Raw genomic sequence first — 20,231 nt, forward strand, 5'->3', positions numbered from 1 at the left:
TCACGCAACCATGCTGCAAACCAACATTCACTGGGAACCAATTACTTTACTTTTCTTACTTGCACATGTGCCTTACATGCATGGTGCATGGTAAAAATGTTTCACTGCTTCTAGCAAATTACCTCCCTCTCTATATACTCTTAAAACCTTCCACAAAACATATCTATCAACTCTATCATATGCCTTCTTCAGATCCATAAATGCTACATACAAATCCATTTGTTTTTCTAAGTATGTCTAACATACATTCTTCAAAGCAAATACCTGATCCACACATCCTCTACCACTTCTGAAACCACACTGCTCTTCCTCAGAAGAGGAATGGCCCAACTCACCCACCTACAGATCTATATACATAAACGCTCACACACACATGCATACATATGCATTTCTCCATATATATATATATATATATATATATATATATATTTTTTTTTTTTTTTATACTTTGTCGCTGTCTCCCGCGTTTGCGAGGTAGCGCAAGGAAACAGACGAAAGAAATGGCCCAACCCCCCCCCCCCCATACACATGTACATACACCCGTCCACACACGCAAATATACATACCTACACAGCTTTCCATGGTTTACCCCAGACGCTTCACATGCCTTGATTCAATCCACTGACAGCACGTCAACCCCTGTATACCACATCGCTCCAATTCACTCTATTCCTTGCCCTCCTTTCACCCTCCTGCATGTTCAGGCCCCGATCACACAAAATCTTTTTCACTCCATCTTTCCACCTCCAATTTGGTCTCCCTCTTCTCCTCGTTCCCTCCACCTCCGACACATATATCCTCTTGGTCAATCTTTCCTCACTCATTCTCTCCATGTGCCCAAACCATTTCAAAACACCCTCTTCTGCTCTCTCAACCACGCTCTTTTTATTTCCACACATCTCTCTTACCCTTACGTTACTCACTCGATCAAACCACCTCACACCACACATTGTCCTCAAACATCTCATTTCCAGCACATCCATCCTCCTGCGCACATCTCTATCCATAGCCCACGCCTCGCAACCATACAACATTGTTGGAACCACTATTCCTTCAAACATACCCATTTTTGCTTTCCGAGATAATGTTCTCGACTTCCACACATTTTTCAAGGCTCCCAAAATTTTCGCCCCCTCCCCCACCCTATGATCCACTTCCGCTTCCATGGTTCCATCCGCTGCCAGATCCACTCCCAGATATCTAAAACACTTCACTTCCTCCAGTTTTTCTCCATTCAAACTCACCTCCCAATTGACTTGACCCTCACCCCTACTGTACCTAATAACCTTGCTCTTATTCACATTTACTCTTAACTTTCTTCTTCCACACACTTTACCAAACTCAGTCACCAGCTTCTGCAGTTTCTCACATGAATCAGCCACCAGCGCTGTATCATCAGCGAACAACAACTGACTCACTTCCCAAGCTCTCTCATCCCCAACAGACTTCATACTTGCCCCTCTTTCCAGGACTCTTGCATTTACCTCCCTAACAACCCCATCCATAAACAAATTAAACAACCATGGAGACATCACACACCCCTGCCGCAAACCTACATTCACTGAGAACCAATCACTTTCCTCTCTTCCTACACGTACACATGCCTTACATCCTCGATAAAAACTTTTCACTGCTTCTAACAACTTTCCTCCCACACCATATATTCTTAATACCTTCCACAGAGCATCTCTATCAACTCTATCATATGCCTTCTCCAGATCCATAAATGCTACATACAAATCCATTTGCTTTTCTAAGTATTTCTCACATACATTCTTCAAAGCAAACACCTGATCCACACATCCTCTACCACTTCTGAAACCACACTGCTCTTCCCCAATCTGATGCTCTGTACATGCCTTCACCCTCTCAATCAATACCCTCCCATATAATTTACCAGGAATACTCAACAAACTTATACCTCTGTAATTTGAGCACTCACTCTTATCCCCTTTGCCTTTGTACAATGGCACTATGGTGACTGAGTTTGGTAAAGTGTGTGGAAGAAGAAAGTTAAGAGTAAATGTGAATAAGAGCAAGGTTATTAGGTGCAGTAGGGTTGAGGGTCAAGTCAATTGGGAGGTGAGTTTGAATGGAGAAAAACTGGAGGAAGTGAAGTGTTTTAGATATCTGGGAGTGGATCTGGCAGCGGATGGAACCATGGAAGCGGAAGTGGATCATAGGGTGGGGGAGGGGGCGAAAATTCTGGGGGCCTTGAAGAATGTGTGGAAGTCGAGAACATTATCTCGGAAAGCAAAAATGGGTATGTTTGAAGGAATAGTGGTTCCAAGAATGTTGTATGGTTGCGAGGCGTGGGCTATGGATAGAGTTGTGCGCAGGAGGATGGATGTGCTGGAAATGAGATGTTTGAGGACAATGTGTGGTGTGAGGTGGTTTGATCGAGTGAGTAACGTAAGGGTAAGAGAGATGTGTGGAAATAAAAAGAGCGTGGTTGAGAGAGCAGAAGAGGGTGTTTTGAAGTGGTTTGGGCACATGGAGAGGATGAGTGAGGAAAGATTGACCAAGAGGATATATGTGTCGGAGGTGGAGGGAACAAGGACAAGAGGGAGACCAAATTGGAGGTGGAAAGATGGAGTGAAAAAGATTTTGTGTGATCGGGGCCTGAACATGCAGGAGGGTGAAAGGAGGGCAAGGAATAGAGTGAATTGGAGCGATGTGGTATACCGGGGTTGACGTGCTGTCAGTGGATTGAATCAAGGCATGTGAAGCGTCTGGGGTAAACCATGGAAAGCTGTGTAGGTATGTATATTTGCGTGTGTGGACGTATGTATATACATGTGTATGGGGGTGGGTTGGGCCATTTCTTTCGTCTGTTTCCTTGCGCTACCTCGCAAGCGCGGGAGACAGCGACAAAGTATAAAAAAAAAAAAAAAAAAAAAAAAAATATATATATATATATATATATATATATATATATATATATATATATATATACATACATATACATATATACAAGTACATATTCATCCTTGCTGCCTTCATCCATTCCGTTGCCACCCCTCCACACACGAAATAGCATTCCCTCCCTTCTGTGAGGTAGCACCAGGGACAGACAAAAAAGGCCACATTCATTCACAGTCAGTCTCTAGCTGTCATGTGTAATGCACTGAAACCACTGTTCCATTTCCACATGCAGGACCTACAGACCTTTCTATGGTTTACCCCTGACACTTCACATGCCCTGGTTCAATCCATTGACAGCATGTTGACCCTGGTATACCACATCATTCTAATTCAATCTATTCCTTGCATGTCTTTCACCCTCCTGTAGGTTCAGGCCCTGGTCCCTCAAAATCTTTTTCACTCCATCCTTCCACTTCCAATATATATATATATATATATATATATATATATATATATATATATATATATATATATATATATATATATATATATATTTAAATTCTTTTTTTTTTATATTTAGTTGCTGTCTCGTGTTAGTGAGGTAGCGCAAGGAAACAGATGAAAGAATGGCCCAACCCACCCACATACACATGTATATACAAATAGGGAGGTAAATGCAAGAGTTTTAGTCTGATGTGGATGAGAGGGCCTGGGAAGTGAGTAAGTTGTTGTTTGCTGATGATACAGCTTAAGTGGCTGATTCATGTGAGAAAGCGCAGAGGTTGGTGACTGAGTTTGGAAAAGTTTGTGAAAGGAGAAAGTTGAAAGTAAATGTAAATAAGAGCAAGATTGTTAGGTTCAGTTGGGTTGAGGGAGAAGTTGATTGGGCTGTAAGTTTGAATGGAGAAAAATTGGAGGCAGTGAAGTGTTTTAGATGTCTGTGAGTGGACTTAGCAGTGGATGGAACCATGGAATTGGAAGTTAGTCTCAGGGTGGGGGGAAGGGAGTGATGAAGAATGTGTGGAAGGACAGAACGTTATCTTGGAGAGCAAAAATGGGTATGTTTGAAGGAATATTAGTTCCAACATTGTTGTATGGTTGTGAGGCATGGGCAAAAAATAGGGTTGTACAGAGGAGGGTGGATGTGTTGGATGTAAAATGCTTGAGTTATTGCCAGGAAATAGACAAAGAATGGCCCATTCACTCATATACATATATTGGAAAGTATCTCAATTTAGCGTGTGATCAAGTATATTCATACGAGTTCATGTAGAAATGAAACACTAAGTTTCCAAGTGCACTCATGTAATAATCGCATCATCAGAGGAGATACAAGAAAGAAATGTAAGTCAGTTGTTATACAACGAAGAGACATAGCTAGGATGCCATTTGGTAAACTTTTACCAAGTGGCGTCCTAGGTATGTCTCTTCATTCTATATCAACTGACATATTTCTTGTATCTCCCCGATGATGTGATTATTACACGAAAGTGAACTTGGGAACTCATCGTGTTTCATTTCCCCATGGACTCAGGAATATACACATAAATATACATAAACGCCCATACACGCACATATAACTATCAACATATACACAAATACATACATATATACACATACACAGACGTGTTCACATGTACATGTACTTGCCTTCATCCATTCCTGGCGCTACCCTGCCCCACAGGAAACAGCAACGTTACCCCCTGCTTCAGGTATGTAGCGCCAGGTAAACAGACAAAAAAGGCCACATTCATTCACGTCTAGCTGTTATGTGTATATAGATTATGACATAATGGACTTCATTAGAGTGAGTACTCCTTTGAAAAGACTGTACATGTACTCCCTATTGTCAACAGACAATGGTGTATCTTTGCTTAAAGTGACTTTTGACTTAAAGATGTAAGTACAGGCAGGCAGAGTCCAGTAGCACAAGAAGTAACTCATCCGTAGAGCTGTAGGACCTTCTAGAAATGGAGGTCTAGAAGTAACATGAGTCCCTATTAAATAGGAAAGTGGTCATGTGACAGTTATAGATAAGATATTGATTATGATTTTGGATTTTTTTTGTATCGTTCCTTTTGCATTAACCACATTAGGGAAAGTGTCATGAGATTTGTTTTTCAAATATAGAAGTAGTATGCTATTTTTAAGGTACAAGATTAGGGGTAATGATTATTGGTATGTGTGTTTCATAATTGGTAAATATGAAGATAGCTAGTGTTTATTTTTTTGTGTCGAAAGTTTCCTTAGATGATTAAGAATTTTTTTGGTTTTTGTGTATTTTGCATTGGGTTATAAACGAATTTCACGTGGTGATAAAAGTGGTATTTCCCTTAGTGTCATTGCTTGGCATTGTAACATGGATCTTAAATAACATTAAATTGTTTGAGCTTTATAAATCTAAGTTATTTAATTAGAATATTTTCTTTATCTTCTCCCATCACCCTTTGGGGTTGACTTATTTCTCACATTAAAGAAATATATTGGTATCAGTGATAAGCTTATAGTTTTTCATTTTACTGCATGCCAATATTTTTTTTTGTTTTTTTTTCAGAAGTTTTAGATTTAATATATCTGTAGGTTGGACTTCATGCTAAAGTTCTTTCATGATCGTCTTAACTTTTTCTACATCTGTGCTGTGCAGTTTACTCAGCCTTTGAAGTTTTTGGTGGTGTAGGTTTAATTAGGAATTTTAACAGGAATTAGGATACTTAGGAATACTTGTTATCCAGTTAACAGTAATAGGCAGATTTTTTGCCTCACTGAGAATTAATACATTTTGCTGTTTCGTCCTTTTACTGTTAAGAATTATTTTAAGAGCCATTGTGGAATTATTTTAAGAGCCATATTTCTATACTACCTGCAGTTTTTATTGCATTGTTGAATGTTGTATGTAGCTAATGAGTTACCTTTTTTCCAGTGGAAAGTTTCTGCCCAATGAAGGAAATTGAATCTTGCTACCAAATTTGAGGGCTGTAGATTTTTTATTTAGATTATCCTGGTAAGGACTACACAGAGAGAAGCATAGTTTAAGACTGTTCAGTATAGGCTTTGTGATGGATTACATGCACAGTAGACACGAGGGTTAGGATATTGCTCAGCTTTGTTTGATGGTATTCCTCAATTTTTAATGAAGTTAATTACTTCTTGAGAGATTGGTAATCTTGCAGATATATCCTCCTCATGTGCTTATCTTTGATACAGTTATGAATTTATTTTAGTTCTGGGAGTGATAATAGTAAATTTTCTGAGCTATTGCAGTTCTTTTGTAGTAAACAATGATAGCTACTGATACTGTCCAAATGAACTCTAAAATCTGGATACTAAATTTGGGTGAATGGTGCTATCATCTATGAAAAGAAAAAGCCTTTAAACAATTTGGTAGCAAAGAAAATTGAGCCAGAATTTTTTTAAGAATTTGATTTGGTTATGGGAGTAGTTAACTGGGCAGTTAAATTGAGACACTATACTTTATGTGCTGATCAATGACTAAATATTCATTTACTAAAAGACCTATCTATAAACTTGCTTATGAAGTGCCAATTGAGACGATCAGGGGTATGACACAAGAGTTTACAGTGACCTTCAGATTGACAGTTTCGGTGTTGTTCATTCCAGGATCGCGAAATGAGCTGGTATGAACCGAACTCCTGCGAAGTTTAGTCCTGCACCCTCCACCATTCTGCATATTATATAATGTCTGAAAACCCGATCCTTCTGATATTATGTCTGGCCAAATGTTTCAAATTGCCATCCTTGCTGGTTTTTTCTTAGCTAGCTAGGTGTGATTTGATTACCTTAGTTACAAAGGTACTCATTTGTCTTTCATTGTAGGAACATCTCCCGAGATTATGCCTCTTCTGACATCTGAAGAATTAGGAATTTATGGTATTTTACGAATGAAATTTGTCAGAGGAAATCCGTCACCTGTTTAATGATTGCTGTTTTCATGTGTTGTTAAAGCTTTTCATGAGTAGATATGTAAAAGCCTACCAGGAACATATGTTATACATATGAGGACTAAGTACCTTTATTTCATATATATATATATATATATATTTATATATATTTTTTTTTTGACCCACTTAACATTAGTGGGTAATGTACACGGGAGTGAGGTTGATGTGAAAAGGTTTCCATCCAAACCTGTGATGCTTACAAGTAATCGATACACTAGTACCTCAGTTATCCATGATCCAGTTATCTGTTTTGAAAATGCAGACCTTATTATTTGATATATAGCTGATTTCATGGATTTAATATCTTAAAATCATGAAGCAAAAATATATATCATAGTGGTATGTCAAGGTTAATTATTGGATTTGACCTCAAATGAAAGAGGCATTGTTGAAGTATCTAAGAATACTGTAATGCCTTTATTAGTTGATTGAGGAAAATGAAAACAATACATAGTAACAGATATAAGTTTTGCGTTGGATCACACCCATGCCCAAAAGCAAGCTCATGCAAGTCAGGCAGGGAACCTGTCTCTGCTTATGATGATTTCCGGATGAGCTTGTTGATATTTGAGCAGTGTGGTGCATTACAAAGGTCATAAAGTTGTAAAGGGAATTTGCCATGTTCTGATTCTAGAAGTGTAATTTATTTGATTATATAATTTGGTAATAGGATTTTGTCGTAGAATATTTTAGTTTATTAGAAATTTAGAGATAACACAGAGCTATTTTGGTTATTGATGTATATATATTGACATATAATTAGATATTTATACTCTGTGGGTACACATTTAGTAACTTGACACATTCTGCAGTGCTTCAAAATTACAAATTTTCATTTGTGAATTTTATTTATTTCTAAAAATATGAATAGGTTATGGAATTAATCTTCTTGATTAATTGTCCATAGGAGTTCGATAGTAAAAGACCAATACCCCTGCAGGAGTTGCATATATAACAATATAGCTGGTTGTTATCTTTATATATGATATACACATTATGGGTTAGCCAGCCACTGTGAAAGGCATTTAATGATGCCAACATATTTTAACGTCATCACAAGTGTTTAAGTAAGCTAATATGTGTTCCTTACTACTGCACATTTTCATGTGGAGTTCATTTTTGAGCTCCAGTTTTGAGTTGTGTGGAAAGACTGTATGCAGTTTCTATGCGTGAGATAGCACAAAGGTATAACTTAATCAAATTTTTTTGCGAATTGCTTTGAATGAATGAGTTAAGTAGTGGAGGTTTTGGGACTAAACGTGACCAGCAAGGATGAGGCACTTGTTATGTACAAAGGAAGGCATGTTAAGCAAAATAACCAAATTGTTGTAGAAGTGCAGATTTACTTATGCATTTTATAAAGGGCTGATTATTACTTTTTTATTATTTGGTACATGACGCTGCTGTGTTGTACTTGTGCAACTTTCGGCGATCTTTTATACTATTTACATTCTAAAAGGCCAGTCTGCCTTCTTTGGCTCAGTTCAGCATTGCATTTTAAGAGATTTTGTTTATGATTCACATCTTATGTAATTTGCAAAGTTTGGTAGGTCTTATATTTTGTCCAGTTAGTGTGTTTTAATTGTCATTTCCTGGACAAAATATGTTTAGAAGGGCTGTTTAAAGAAAAATGTTAGTGTATCTGTGTCACTGAAGGTAGAAAGGCATGTGCAGTAGCCTGTATGTATTTAAATATCTAAGGACATTATTTATGGCTTAGATATGGCATAAGTTATTTTCAGTACTTTATTAAGGGGAGGAATATTGATAAGGATATGATATAGTAAAGGGGAGGAGTATTATGAAGTATTTTATTAAAGTATTTGGATTTTGATGATTTTTTATTAATGTTTACTGTTTTTCTAGATTGATATATTAAACACTTGTCCCATTTTGAGAATTTTCTACTCTACTAGGAGACCTCACTCAGCCTGTGTTGTGCTGCATTCTGTAGATAGTTTGGCATAAAATCATTGAAGAAGAGAGAATTCTTCATAATTTCAGTCTAATTGTTGTTCTTTACAGGAATGGCAAGACAGCTGAATATATTTATATATTTATATATAATTATATGATAGTCTTCCATGTTTTCTTTTTTCGTATGGTGTACAATTTTCATGTGGGATTTATTTACTTCTGATCTTGTGCTTATTTTTAGCACTCAGTTCATGTTTTTTATTTGAATTTTATTCCTGAAATTTTTTGCAAGTGCTCATCAGAAGTGATTAGATTCTACCTGTTTATACTTTTCTGTTCTATTGCTTACTGAAGTATGACCAAAGAGCCAGTTTTGATACAAATTTAATTTGTAATGATTAGCTATCAGAATTGGCTTTCTATGTGATTTAATCAATGAGACAAAATCAACACTGCTTCAGGAATCTAAAGTGGTTAAGATTTGACCGAGTATCATCCCTTTGTAGCTTTGTGTAGAACTTCACGAGGCTGATTTACCCCATGATGTATATAGGAAAATACGCCTTTGAAGGTCTATGAAAGCAAGCAGTTGCTCGTGTTGTAACATGTGCTCCTTCTTAGCATGTGTTTTAAGTTGTTAAAAGAAGATGTTCTGCATCTTTGGGTTTTAGATTAATAGTGTGGGTTGTATCCCCAGCCTTTTAACTGTTATCTACATTAATGATATAACTTTTTTGAGTTTTTTGTGGTAATTGTTGAATAGCCTGAGTGAGTGTAAATTGACTTGCTTAAAACTTTTTTTAATGTGATGTATCAGGAAAAGTCTGAATGATTATGTAGTGAATATCTATATCTATATATATATATATATATCTATATATACACATATATTTTTTTTACCTTGCAATAAAGGGATGGCTTTATTATGTCCATTAATCATGTGATGCTAAGAAACTATTTGTCAGAGCTGGATTATGCTCATGTATGTAAATAGAAATAGAAAACTTGGTTTCTTGAAGCAGTGTTTAACATAGAATATTAGCTTTATACATAAAATAAATTTATGATATAGGATTTTGATATGTAACGCATGATGCGTCATTGGTAATGCTCAACACAAACACTGTGTCCTTGTATGTGTACAATATGCACTAAATTTCTTAACGGTGTGTGTATGTAACTGCAAGAATGATGTCAGAGAGAGAAAGAGAGAGAGGAGAATGCACACACTCAGGGTAAGGCTGTCATCTATATAGATCTTAACTTCTTGAATCTTCCTGTGACATAGTTAATGTAGGTATGATCAGTTTTCACAGAATGATAATAACTATAAAAGAAAAGGCTCTGACTGATGTCTAGCACTTGTTTTGTAGATCTTAGTTTGCCAAGTAATGCACATAGTGTCAGTGGAGTGTAGTTCCTCTTTGATATTGATAGTATTTGGAGTCTAGACATTTACTGAGCCTAATGTAAAAATTTTGCTTTAAAGTTTTGTCTTTGTATGTGTGTAAGATTGTAAAATGTTGAATGTAAGGCCTCCTGAGTCTAATGGCGGATGATCGCCCATTGTTATGTAGGATGACTTTGCTGACGGAGACCTGTATGACGCGGTCCTCACTGGTGGTGGGAGAGAACGTGAACGAGAGGCCGCTGCTAGCCCAACCCCAGCTGCATCAGAACGCAATGGAGGCTCAGCCCCCTCGCGCCAATCATCTCAGTCCCAGAGAGGACGATCTGTGTCGTCTGAAGAACGCACAGTCTTCTCTGGCCCTGTGCCACATAGTGGACGCAAATACCAGCTCTATGTGGGCAACTTGACGTGGGTGAGTTAGCGCTGTTTGAAAACTTGTTAATATTGTCATTGTTTTATTACTGACTCGGGTAACAGTTCAGGAAAGCATGTACTTACTTATTCCATAGATATATTAAGACTGTGTCATATTCATGAAACTTTTATATTGATTTAGATGTGAAATGATATTTTGTGAAGATCATTATTATATGAAATTTCACTTATTTAAATGTAAAAAAATGTTCTGTAAATGGCTAAATATATGATTATTTGCCCATGAAACATCTTCCGTTATTCGCAGTGTCTAGAACTAACAAATAGCACTTCATTAGCGATTTATAATAAGTTTTATTAGAAATAAAACTATTTTCATATATTGTGATTTTATTTTTTTTTTTATGAGAGTGCCTTTAGAAATCATGTTACTCACTAGAAAAAAATCACAGACATGCAGGTTGCATTGAAATAGTATAACGTTACAAGTTAGATCTTTACTTAAAGTCTATAGTGTTTGTTCCCCAAATGTTTATATGCAATGAATAAATCAAAATGTGTTATCATGTAAGCTTTCAGTTTCAAAAGCTTTAAAACCCAGGTGGCTGCTTATATATATTTTTTCATGTGTGATATCTTGATTTGACAAAATACTAAATTTGGTTTATGAATAGTAAGCATTTTTTTTTTTTTTCAAATGTATTATACTCAGAAACACTTAAGATATATTTTGATTGAAAATATACTAGTCTGTGAAGTAAAATGCAGTAGGCTTTAATTATTTCTTTTTTTTTTTTTATCAAGATATCACCAGGACTGTTCATGAAAATTGAGTTTATTGGCAGTGGCATTGTCTTGCTTCTCTAGGATTGCGAAGTCATTCATCCTAATTTTTGTATACAATAGTTTTTGTTTTCATTGTTATTGATAGACAGCCAGTAGCAGCTGTTCATCTGCTCATGTTTGTACATGGTGTATATTATAAAGATTTCTCAGAAAATCACATTTCATATATATATATATAGAAAAGTGATTGTAAACTACTTTATTTTCACAGTAACATAGTACTTTTTTATGGTTATAGTACCTCACTTTGTTATGTTTTTAATCTGCATACATCCTCCTACTTAAAAAGAGTTTGGTTATATATTCCAGTTATATAGATGTACCTCGTTTTTCATTCATCTTAACTGGTGTGAGGATACACTGTTGAATTAAAAAGCTCACTCATCCACATAGCTTTTCTTTCCTTATTAGGGCAGATGATGGAAAATATAATCCAGAAATTTAACCACCATAAAACTTGCTAAAAAATACACTCAAGGATATACTGTAGGACTAAAGTATGCACATTTTTGACTTTGTAATTATTGTTTATTTATGCTTTGTCTTTTTTTCCATTTCTCTTGGCCATAGATATCAGATTCTTGCCTTTCATCTCAGCTTTATTACAGACCTTTCTGTATTCAAATCATAATCATTGCCAACAATCCTTATCCAGCATCACTCTTTGTAGAGAGACACTTACAGAACAACAGCATTTTTCCACCGAACATTTTGTATTTGGTTTAGTATGTTCAGGTATAATTCGCCACCAGTTCACATATTCCTGTTCTCTGTCTGCTTTGTAGAATTCTTGGCAGCAGAATGTGATTGACAAAGCTATTCTGAGCTTGGCAGTAAGCTAAGGAGACTAATACCCTTAGGATTTTGTTTAGGACGCTCTTCAACAACATATGGAAAGTCTTTCAGATGATCAGTTAAAGTAGTTCTGGTGCTGCCACAAACAATATATTGGAACTGTGTCAAAAAGTTATTCCCTGCTGCTTGTCTGCAAACAGTTGGTGTAGGCTCACTCCTTCCTCCACTGTATTACCTGACAAGCAGCAGAAAGACCATGTTCAGGTGAGTGTATGTGCCCATAGACCTTGCATGCACAGACTCTCAGAAGCCAATTTTAGATGTCAGGAAAGTGGACTTGGAGCTTACACCATTAAGTTTTATAGTTTTAGGTGTTTGTGAGAGGCTTGGCATTGTATAGTCTGTGCCAAAAGTTAGGTGTGAGCTGATGAAAAAGGAATTTTTTTTATGGTGAAGTGGCTTAAGAGACATAATTAACACTTACCAACAAAATTAATACTTTGTTAGATTCTCCTTCCATTGGTGAATTCCTGTGGCTTGTTGGGAACACTGTCAGCATGATTCTTGAGGAGTTTTAAGGAAAACTATCCTATAGCTTCTTAATTACTGCCTCAAGCTTTGCTACAGAAGACATGTCATATCACGTTTTCAATTAGGTTTAGGTTGGCGTTGTTTCCTAGCCAGTCCATGAAATAATTCACTGTCATTAAGCCACACTTCAATAGACATAGCAGTGTTGCCGGGAGCCCCATCTTGCATAGATATTTTTGTCTTTGCATTTTCAGTAGAATCAGGGAAATAGTCAGTAAGTAAACGTAAGTACATTGTCTTGGGTAAGATTATCAGATCACCAATGCCATAGTAATTGAAGCAGCCACAGACCCATAAGAGAAGTGGGGGTTTTCATTTTTTTTTTTTTTTTTCCATTTTTTTTTTTATGGCAGGTGCGGGTTCAAGTGGGATGGCCTGTATACCTTCCCTCTGGTGTTTCCAGTCACAGGCTGGTTATCACCCCACAACATGGATCTCTGTGTTTCCTGGTCCCAAATACTCTGTTTCTTGCAAAATTTCTCTTGTTTATCTTTCTGGATGGCAGTTTTTAGAGGTGTATGTCAGGCACGAAAATTTCTAAATCTGAAATTACGTTTGAACAGTCCTTCTAGGAAGACATGTTCAAGCAAGTTAGGGTTCATCTGGTTATTTCACATGGTATCAGGGATGGACAGGCCTGAACTTGTCTTTCAGTTAGTTTATGTGTTTTAGATGTTAATATTGGCCTTCCAGACTTGCGAAGAGGAGCTAGTAAAACAGAATCCCCAAATTTTTAACCACTTCGCCAGTTAGTTGATAGACACTTGTTTTCTCAGTGATATATTTCATATGATGCTTTTTGCTTTGTAGAAAGCTATCAGTGCTGCAGTGTCCTTCATTGTAACTATCCTTGGGTGGCACAAGAGCTAGGTAATTGTGGACAAATATGGAGAAAAGCGTACCCAAGACACAGACACAAGCAAAACGGACATGAGCCTCGTGGTTGCTAGAGACAGACTGATAGTTGTGTTGCATTATCACATTATTGCCAGTCATATGATTAGTGCTGTTGATGCAAGACTCAATGTACGACATTTGCCAGGGTTAGAGACATGAAGCGAATTTTGCTGTAAGTTAAGTTGATGGCCCTCTGGTGCCCTAATGTTTGGTGCTGATTGTAAATTCCATGAAGTAAACCTGCTGATTTTGCTATAGTTTCAGTTTTGTTTAATTCTGCCTAAATTAGCATGTCATTGGGTTAACAATGGTTGATAATGTTACAGCTGAACGGGTGAGAAATGCTATCAGGCATTTCAGCTGGTAATTAATCCTAGTCTCAGACTGGTATAAGGAGCAGCAGCAGCAGAGGATACTCTGGCTGAGCAAGGCCTTTGCTAAGGGGTTAGGTGGCATTTTGATAAAATCATAAATTTTTGGCTGTATGCCATAAGTATAATTCATTTGATTTCAGAACTGTTGTGGCTTAATAGAGAGCAAAATAGAAATGTTAGCTGTTTTTCCACCTAGGGACAATTCAGTGTTGGCCAGCTTAGACTTTCTAATATAAAGTCTAGATTGAATGGTCAAACTAGATGATGACCAAGGCCCCTGTTTCTAAGGATGTTGGCTGTCTTTGTATGATTGGTATCATCATTACTTATTTTAAGGGTATTATGTAGTTCTTGTGAGAAGATGATTGCTAAGAGAGGAAGGAGAATAGTCATGGGTCTTAAGTTATGATGCTTTTCTCAGCTCTAGTATGTATGTAGAGCTAGAACCTCTCCAGATGTGGGAGCAGTACTCCATACAAGGATGGATCATTCCATTGCATGTATTTATTTTTTCTTTGTTGGAGGCTTCAGTGATGAACAAAAGTCCACAACAAGGCTGGGCTTTAATTGAGATATAGAGAGGTTAAGGAGATACCCTGTTGATATTCTTTCCTACCTTACTAATGTCTGGTTATCATTCTTGAAAGATTTGGGGGAGTCTTGTTTGGTTGCCATTGACATACCTAAAGCTTTGAACATTTGGGGGTCTCTTCTCTAAGCTTTAGTTTTTGGCTTCCCTTCCTCACTTTGCTCCTTCATGTCTAACTTCCTTTCTGGCTGATCTGTCTCTGTATGTGTAGATGGATCAGCCATCCCCCCTTTCTCTATTAAGACTTTTTCTCCTTTTTATCAGTTATTTCTTCTCTTCCACAAGTAACTAAATGCACTCATTTGCTGATGATTTAACCCTATATTCATCTGCATCCTTCAATTCTGCACATTCTTTCACTTGATCTGTATCTCGTCTGGATACTGCTTTCTCAATAAGCTTAGACTTGGACAGGATATCTCAGTGGGGTAGATGAAAAGTGGTTAAGTTTAAAGCCTCCAAGACCTAGTTTCTACCCATCTCTTTATCAAAAACTCCTAGCAACTTTGTCTCCCCTTTGACAGTTCTGTAACCCACCTCTTGACTTAAACATACTTATTATTACTGTAACATCTACTGTTTCTTGGAAACTCCACATTACAGAAATAGCTAAGTCTGCCTCAAAGAAACTGGATTTCCTGTTCAGATGTTGAAACTTGTTTTTCCTTAGAACAGTTGCTTCATGTATACAAAGGACTGATTTGTCCTTGTATGGAGTATTGCTCACATCTGGGGTGGTTCTAGCTCTTCATCCTTACTTGACAGAGTTGAGTCGAAAGCAGTCCGACGTACAAACTCACCCAGGCTAACTTCCAAACTTGACCCTCTTGCCTTATGCTTCAGTGTTAGGTCGCTTTCCCTCTTCTGTAGGTTTTACTATGGTTTTTGCTCCTGGGAGCTGGCTGTCTAGTTAGGTAAGACAATACTCTGCAAGCTGCTGAGTCTCATGATTACTTTGTGACCGTTGGAACTCAAGGATGGGTTGTTTCGATAACAGTTACTTTCCCCACTCGGTGCTATGGAACTTACTTCCTTCTCATGTCTTTCCCAATAGCTGTGACCTGGCAAATTTTAAATGAAGGTTTTCACATCCTCCAAATTTTGTAAATACCTATCATTGTCTCTTCTTTTTCCATTTCATAATCCTCTTTTATGTTTCAATTAAGGCCCGGCCTTAATGTTGGCTTTTGTCCGCGACTGGGGGGGGGGGGATCATTTGCTACCCAATTTTTTGTTTGCTGTCAAGGATTATGGAGTCTCCATTTGTTTGTGTGTGTGTGTGTGTGTACTCATTCTATATTTGCTGATCCAGAGTTTTTTATTACTGTTTTATGTTATGTGTGTGTGTGTGCTCATTCCATGTTAGTTGATCCTAGAGTTTTTTTTAGTTTTTATATTGGAGGTTTCAGTTGTGGTCAAAATTCAGCTTTAAGGCTGAAATGTGAAGAGGGTTAATGTGGGAGAAATAAGAAAATGAGGAAAATTCTTAAGAATTTTAGAATGAATATAGAACCTGCAATTTCAGAATGGTCAGGTAATGAAAGACATGAGGGATTACAGAGTTCCAAAGCTTGGGGGTGTAAGGAATGAAATAGGTTTCAAAATGGCACACCTTTCAGTTAACAGTGGCCTCACAATAATTTTGTGTAATATGGGGTTCAACTAATGCTGGGGGCACACATTGTAGCCAAAGACCCAGTGTATACTTAAGGGGGAAAGTTAGCCAGTGTTACATTGAAGCTTCAGGCAAGTGGGTTAAGTTGTAAGGTGAAGACTGGGAGAGTTAATATGTTAAACCGCTTTAATTAGCTTTGTCTTGTTAGTATGTAGAGCGAGACCCTCCCTAGATATGAGAGCATTGCTCCACACAAGGATTGATTTTTTTTTTTTAATTTTAAGGCTTCAGTAGTGGACAAAAGTCCATATCAAACCTGGGCTTGAATTGAATATAGAGAGGTTAAGGAAAGTGGAAAAGAAGACAAAGGAAAGTTTACATATTTAGGAGGAAGTTGAAAAACGTCTTTTGAATGACCTCCAGTTTCTGAGAGGCAGACTTGACTGTTTATGTAACATGAGATTTCCAAGGTGGGTTATATGTTATAATGACATTGTTTATTCATTATGTTTAGTGGTGAAATTGTAGTTCCATAAATACAGATAGGAAAATTGTGAGGGGGTTTTACAGCAAAGAATTGGCTGAAAGTGAGTCTTGGAGGCATGAAATAATGTAAGTCTTCCATTATTGAATAAGTCATACTAGTTTGATAGGGGTTAGGAGCAATGGTTACTGAAAAACTGCAGCTAGTGGTTGAAAGTTGCATAGGAGAAACACATTTTAGACCTGTGAGGGTCATAAAACAGAGGGGGTGAAATAGTGTTTTTTCTTCTCAGTATAGATGATCTCCAGCTTCCAAACGTATTCACTCATGCACTGATGATTCCATTTTGCTCATTAATTGTTAAGTTGCCTCCGAAACATTCTAATACCCATTTCTTTCCAATCTGAATGCATTTCTTCTCAGAATTAGGACCAGTGCAGCATCTTTGGATTGGGAAGCAGTAAAATTATAAATTCAGTACTAGCATGATTTCTCTATCTCTTTCTAAGTGCTATTTTTTTTCTCCCTGTTCAGTTTCAGAATGCCATAATTCAGCCCTTTTAAAGACATAACATTTTGGGCAAAGCCATATTCTTCACTCTATCTTTAAAGCCCACATAACCATCACAAAATCTTCCCAAAAGCTCCCATAAGAGCAGTTTTTTTGCCCTAGTATGGAGTACTAGTTGGTATTTACACAGTCTGTATTGGGGGGGGGGCATGGGAAGTTGAGCCAGCTGTTGTTTTCTGGTAGCAGATTCATTGCGAGAAACTGCAGAGGGTGGCATTTGAGTTTGGGAGTGTGTGAAAGGAGGAGGTTCAAAGTAAATGTCAATTGAAGCAAGGTTATTAGGTTGAGTATTGCATATGGACATGTTAGTTGGGATGTGAGAAGAGAAAATATAGGTATCTGGAAGTGTGTGGCAGTAAATGAAAAAAACATGGAAGCAGAAGTTAGTCATAGGGTGGGGAAGGGGCAGATTTTCTGGAAGCACCGAGGAATGTGTGGGAAGAGAGGTCATTAATATCTGGGATGGTGAAAATGGGTATGTGTGAAAATACGTTAGTTCCAACGATATACAATTGTCTCAACAATGGTGTATGGATGTGAGGCAAGGGCTACAGGTGAGACTGTGCAGATGAGGGTGGATGTGATGGAAATGAAATGTTTGAGGACAGTGAGTGGTGTGAGGAGGGTTGATAGATTAAGTAATAAAAGGATAAGAGAGGTGTGATAGAGCTGGAGGGCATTTTGAGATAGTTTAGACATGTGGAGAGAATGAGAGAAGAGATTGATAAAGCAGAATTGTGTCAGAAATGGAGTGAAAAAGGAGAAGGGAGAGACCAAATTGAGATGGAATGGACTGTAAAAGATTTTGAATGCTTAGGGCCTGAATATGCATGAGGATGAAAAGCATGCACAGGATAGAGTGGATTGGAGAGGTATGGCATGCAAGAATGTGTGGGAAGAGAAGTCATGATCTGGGATAGTGAAATTGAGTATTTGTGAAGATACAGTAGTTCCAGTGATGTGTGGATGCAATGCAAGGGCTACAGGTGAGACTGCAGAGGAGGGTGGATATGACAGAAATTAAGTGGGTTGAGTAGGGTAGATCAGGTAAGTAATGAAAGGTAATAGAGGTGTAGTAATGGCTGAGAGCTGAAGAGGGCATGTTTAAATAGTTTGGACATGTGTAGAAAATATGTGAGGAGAGGCTTATAAAGAGGATAGATGTGCCAGAATAGCGATGGAAGAGGAAAAGGAGACTATCAAATTGGAGTTGGAATGGAGTGAAAACAGATTTTTAGTGCTTGGGGTCTGAAAATGCAGGAGGATGAAAGGCATTTGCAGGATAGATTGATTTGGGGATTTGTGGTATACCTGGGGTGTTGTGCTCTCAGTGGACTGGAGCAGGGCATATGAAGTAGCCAGGGGAAACCACATAAAGGTCTTTGTGTTTGTGGGCTGTGATTCCAGTTTATTACACATGACAGGTAGAGAATGGTTGTGAGCAAATGAGGCCTTTTCTTCATCTGTTCCTGGTGCTACCTTGGTAATTCTGGAAATGGTGAACAAATATAGAAAAATTCATGGGAGTACTGCTCACATTTCTTGGATGGTTCTTCATCCACCTTTCTTTTGCCACTTTTCATCCATCCCTTTGTGTTCACTGTGATGTTGCTATTCTATGTTAAACAGGTATTATTATGATGGCAAATGCTCCTGTGAGCTCTATGCACATATAATTTCCATAGAAGCTTGTTGGATAGCAAGTGTGTGGCTGCTGCTTTCCATAGTTTCTGCATAGAGAGGAGCCATATGAGAATTAACTGTAATGGTACCACCTTCTTTCCTCAGACAATGGAATTATGTAACTCACTTCCTTTTACGTTGTACCCTCTTGTATTAGAATCTGTCTACCTTTTAGAGGCTCATCTGCAAACCCTTGTAGTCATGATTAATTTCTTCCTTCTATTTACAAAGGAAGACCATTGGGTCTTTTTGAGGCTGTTTGCAATAGTTGAAGATTTCAGAACCAAACAGAATGGTGCAGTTGAAAGGCGTACAGGTGTTTCTAAAAGAAAAATCTGCAAACGTGTAACTAAGAAGGTGCATATATTGGTAGTCTTGGACTCAGAGTGAAATATTTATTTTACTGATTCTTAAACGTTTCTATGGTACTGCTTTTAACTTCTTTATTTGGTAGATCTTTCCATGTGTTAAAGAATTCTGTTGACAAAGAGGTCCTAAGCCTCATTTAAGGTAAAAAGTTTAGCAATAACTGTGTATCCAATACTGTAAGAATAATCAGATGAATCAAGCCTTCACCCAAGTAGCTGCTTAAGTTTAGATTATTGAAGTCTTTTGATAACTTTGAGTACCTGTGTTAGATATCTCTTAACCTTTTATAAGTTAAATAGATTTTAAGTTGTGAAGCTGCTGTCATAGGATATGTTTCTCAGTTTTAGAATAATTTTTGGTAGCTTGATGGTGTACTCTCTCCTGTCTGCCTGTTTGTCTCTGCTTTTTTTTTCTCTTTTTTCTGGGTAAAGTTACCAAAACAACTCAGAATTCAAGATGGAGATGCACTGATGAATTGTAAAGATTGGGGGAATTTTGCTTGTTCCATGTTGGCCACTATGTGAGGGTAACATTGGGTGTGTTGGTACAGTAATCTTGACATTGCTTGTGGGCCCAAAGTGCAAAAGTGTGGTAGAGGATGGATGTATTGGAAATGAAATGCTTGAGGATAATGTATGGTGTGAGAAAGGTAGATTAATGGATAACATTATGAAGGAAAGATGTGGAAAGAAAGTATATTTGAGAGAGCTAAGCATGATATGTTGGAATGGTTTGAACATTAGGGCAGGATATAGGAAGAGAGATTGTCTTAAGGGGATGTATGCATGAAAAGTGAAGGAAATGAGGATGGGGAGACAAAGGATGAGATAGAAGGATGCTCAGAGTATTTGCTGCCTGAGCATGCAGGATGACAAGAGACACATGCATGA

General features: G+C 37.5%; 1 protein-coding gene across 2 annotated transcripts in view; it reads left to right on the top strand.

Moving 5' to 3' along the window:
* The window catches only part of Cpsf6 (cleavage and polyadenylation specificity factor subunit 6), a 153,326-nt gene that overhangs the window by 34,734 nt on the left and 98,361 nt on the right, over positions 1-20,231 (top strand). Inside the window, exon 3 of one of the 2 annotated variants that reach the window (XM_071665447.1) lies at positions 10,319-10,564. The exons of the other annotated variant lie outside the window; for it this stretch is intronic. Coding sequence (XP_071521548.1) covers positions 10,319-10,564 — 246 coding nt within the window. The remainder of the gene's footprint in view (positions 1-10,318; positions 10,565-20,231) is intronic. 2 annotated transcript variants of the gene reach the window in all.

The sequence above is a fragment of the Panulirus ornatus genome, chromosome 10 (genome assembly GCF_036320965.1).
Source record: "Panulirus ornatus isolate Po-2019 chromosome 10, ASM3632096v1, whole genome shotgun sequence".
Lineage (NCBI taxonomy): Eukaryota > Metazoa > Arthropoda > Malacostraca > Decapoda > Palinuridae > Panulirus > Panulirus ornatus.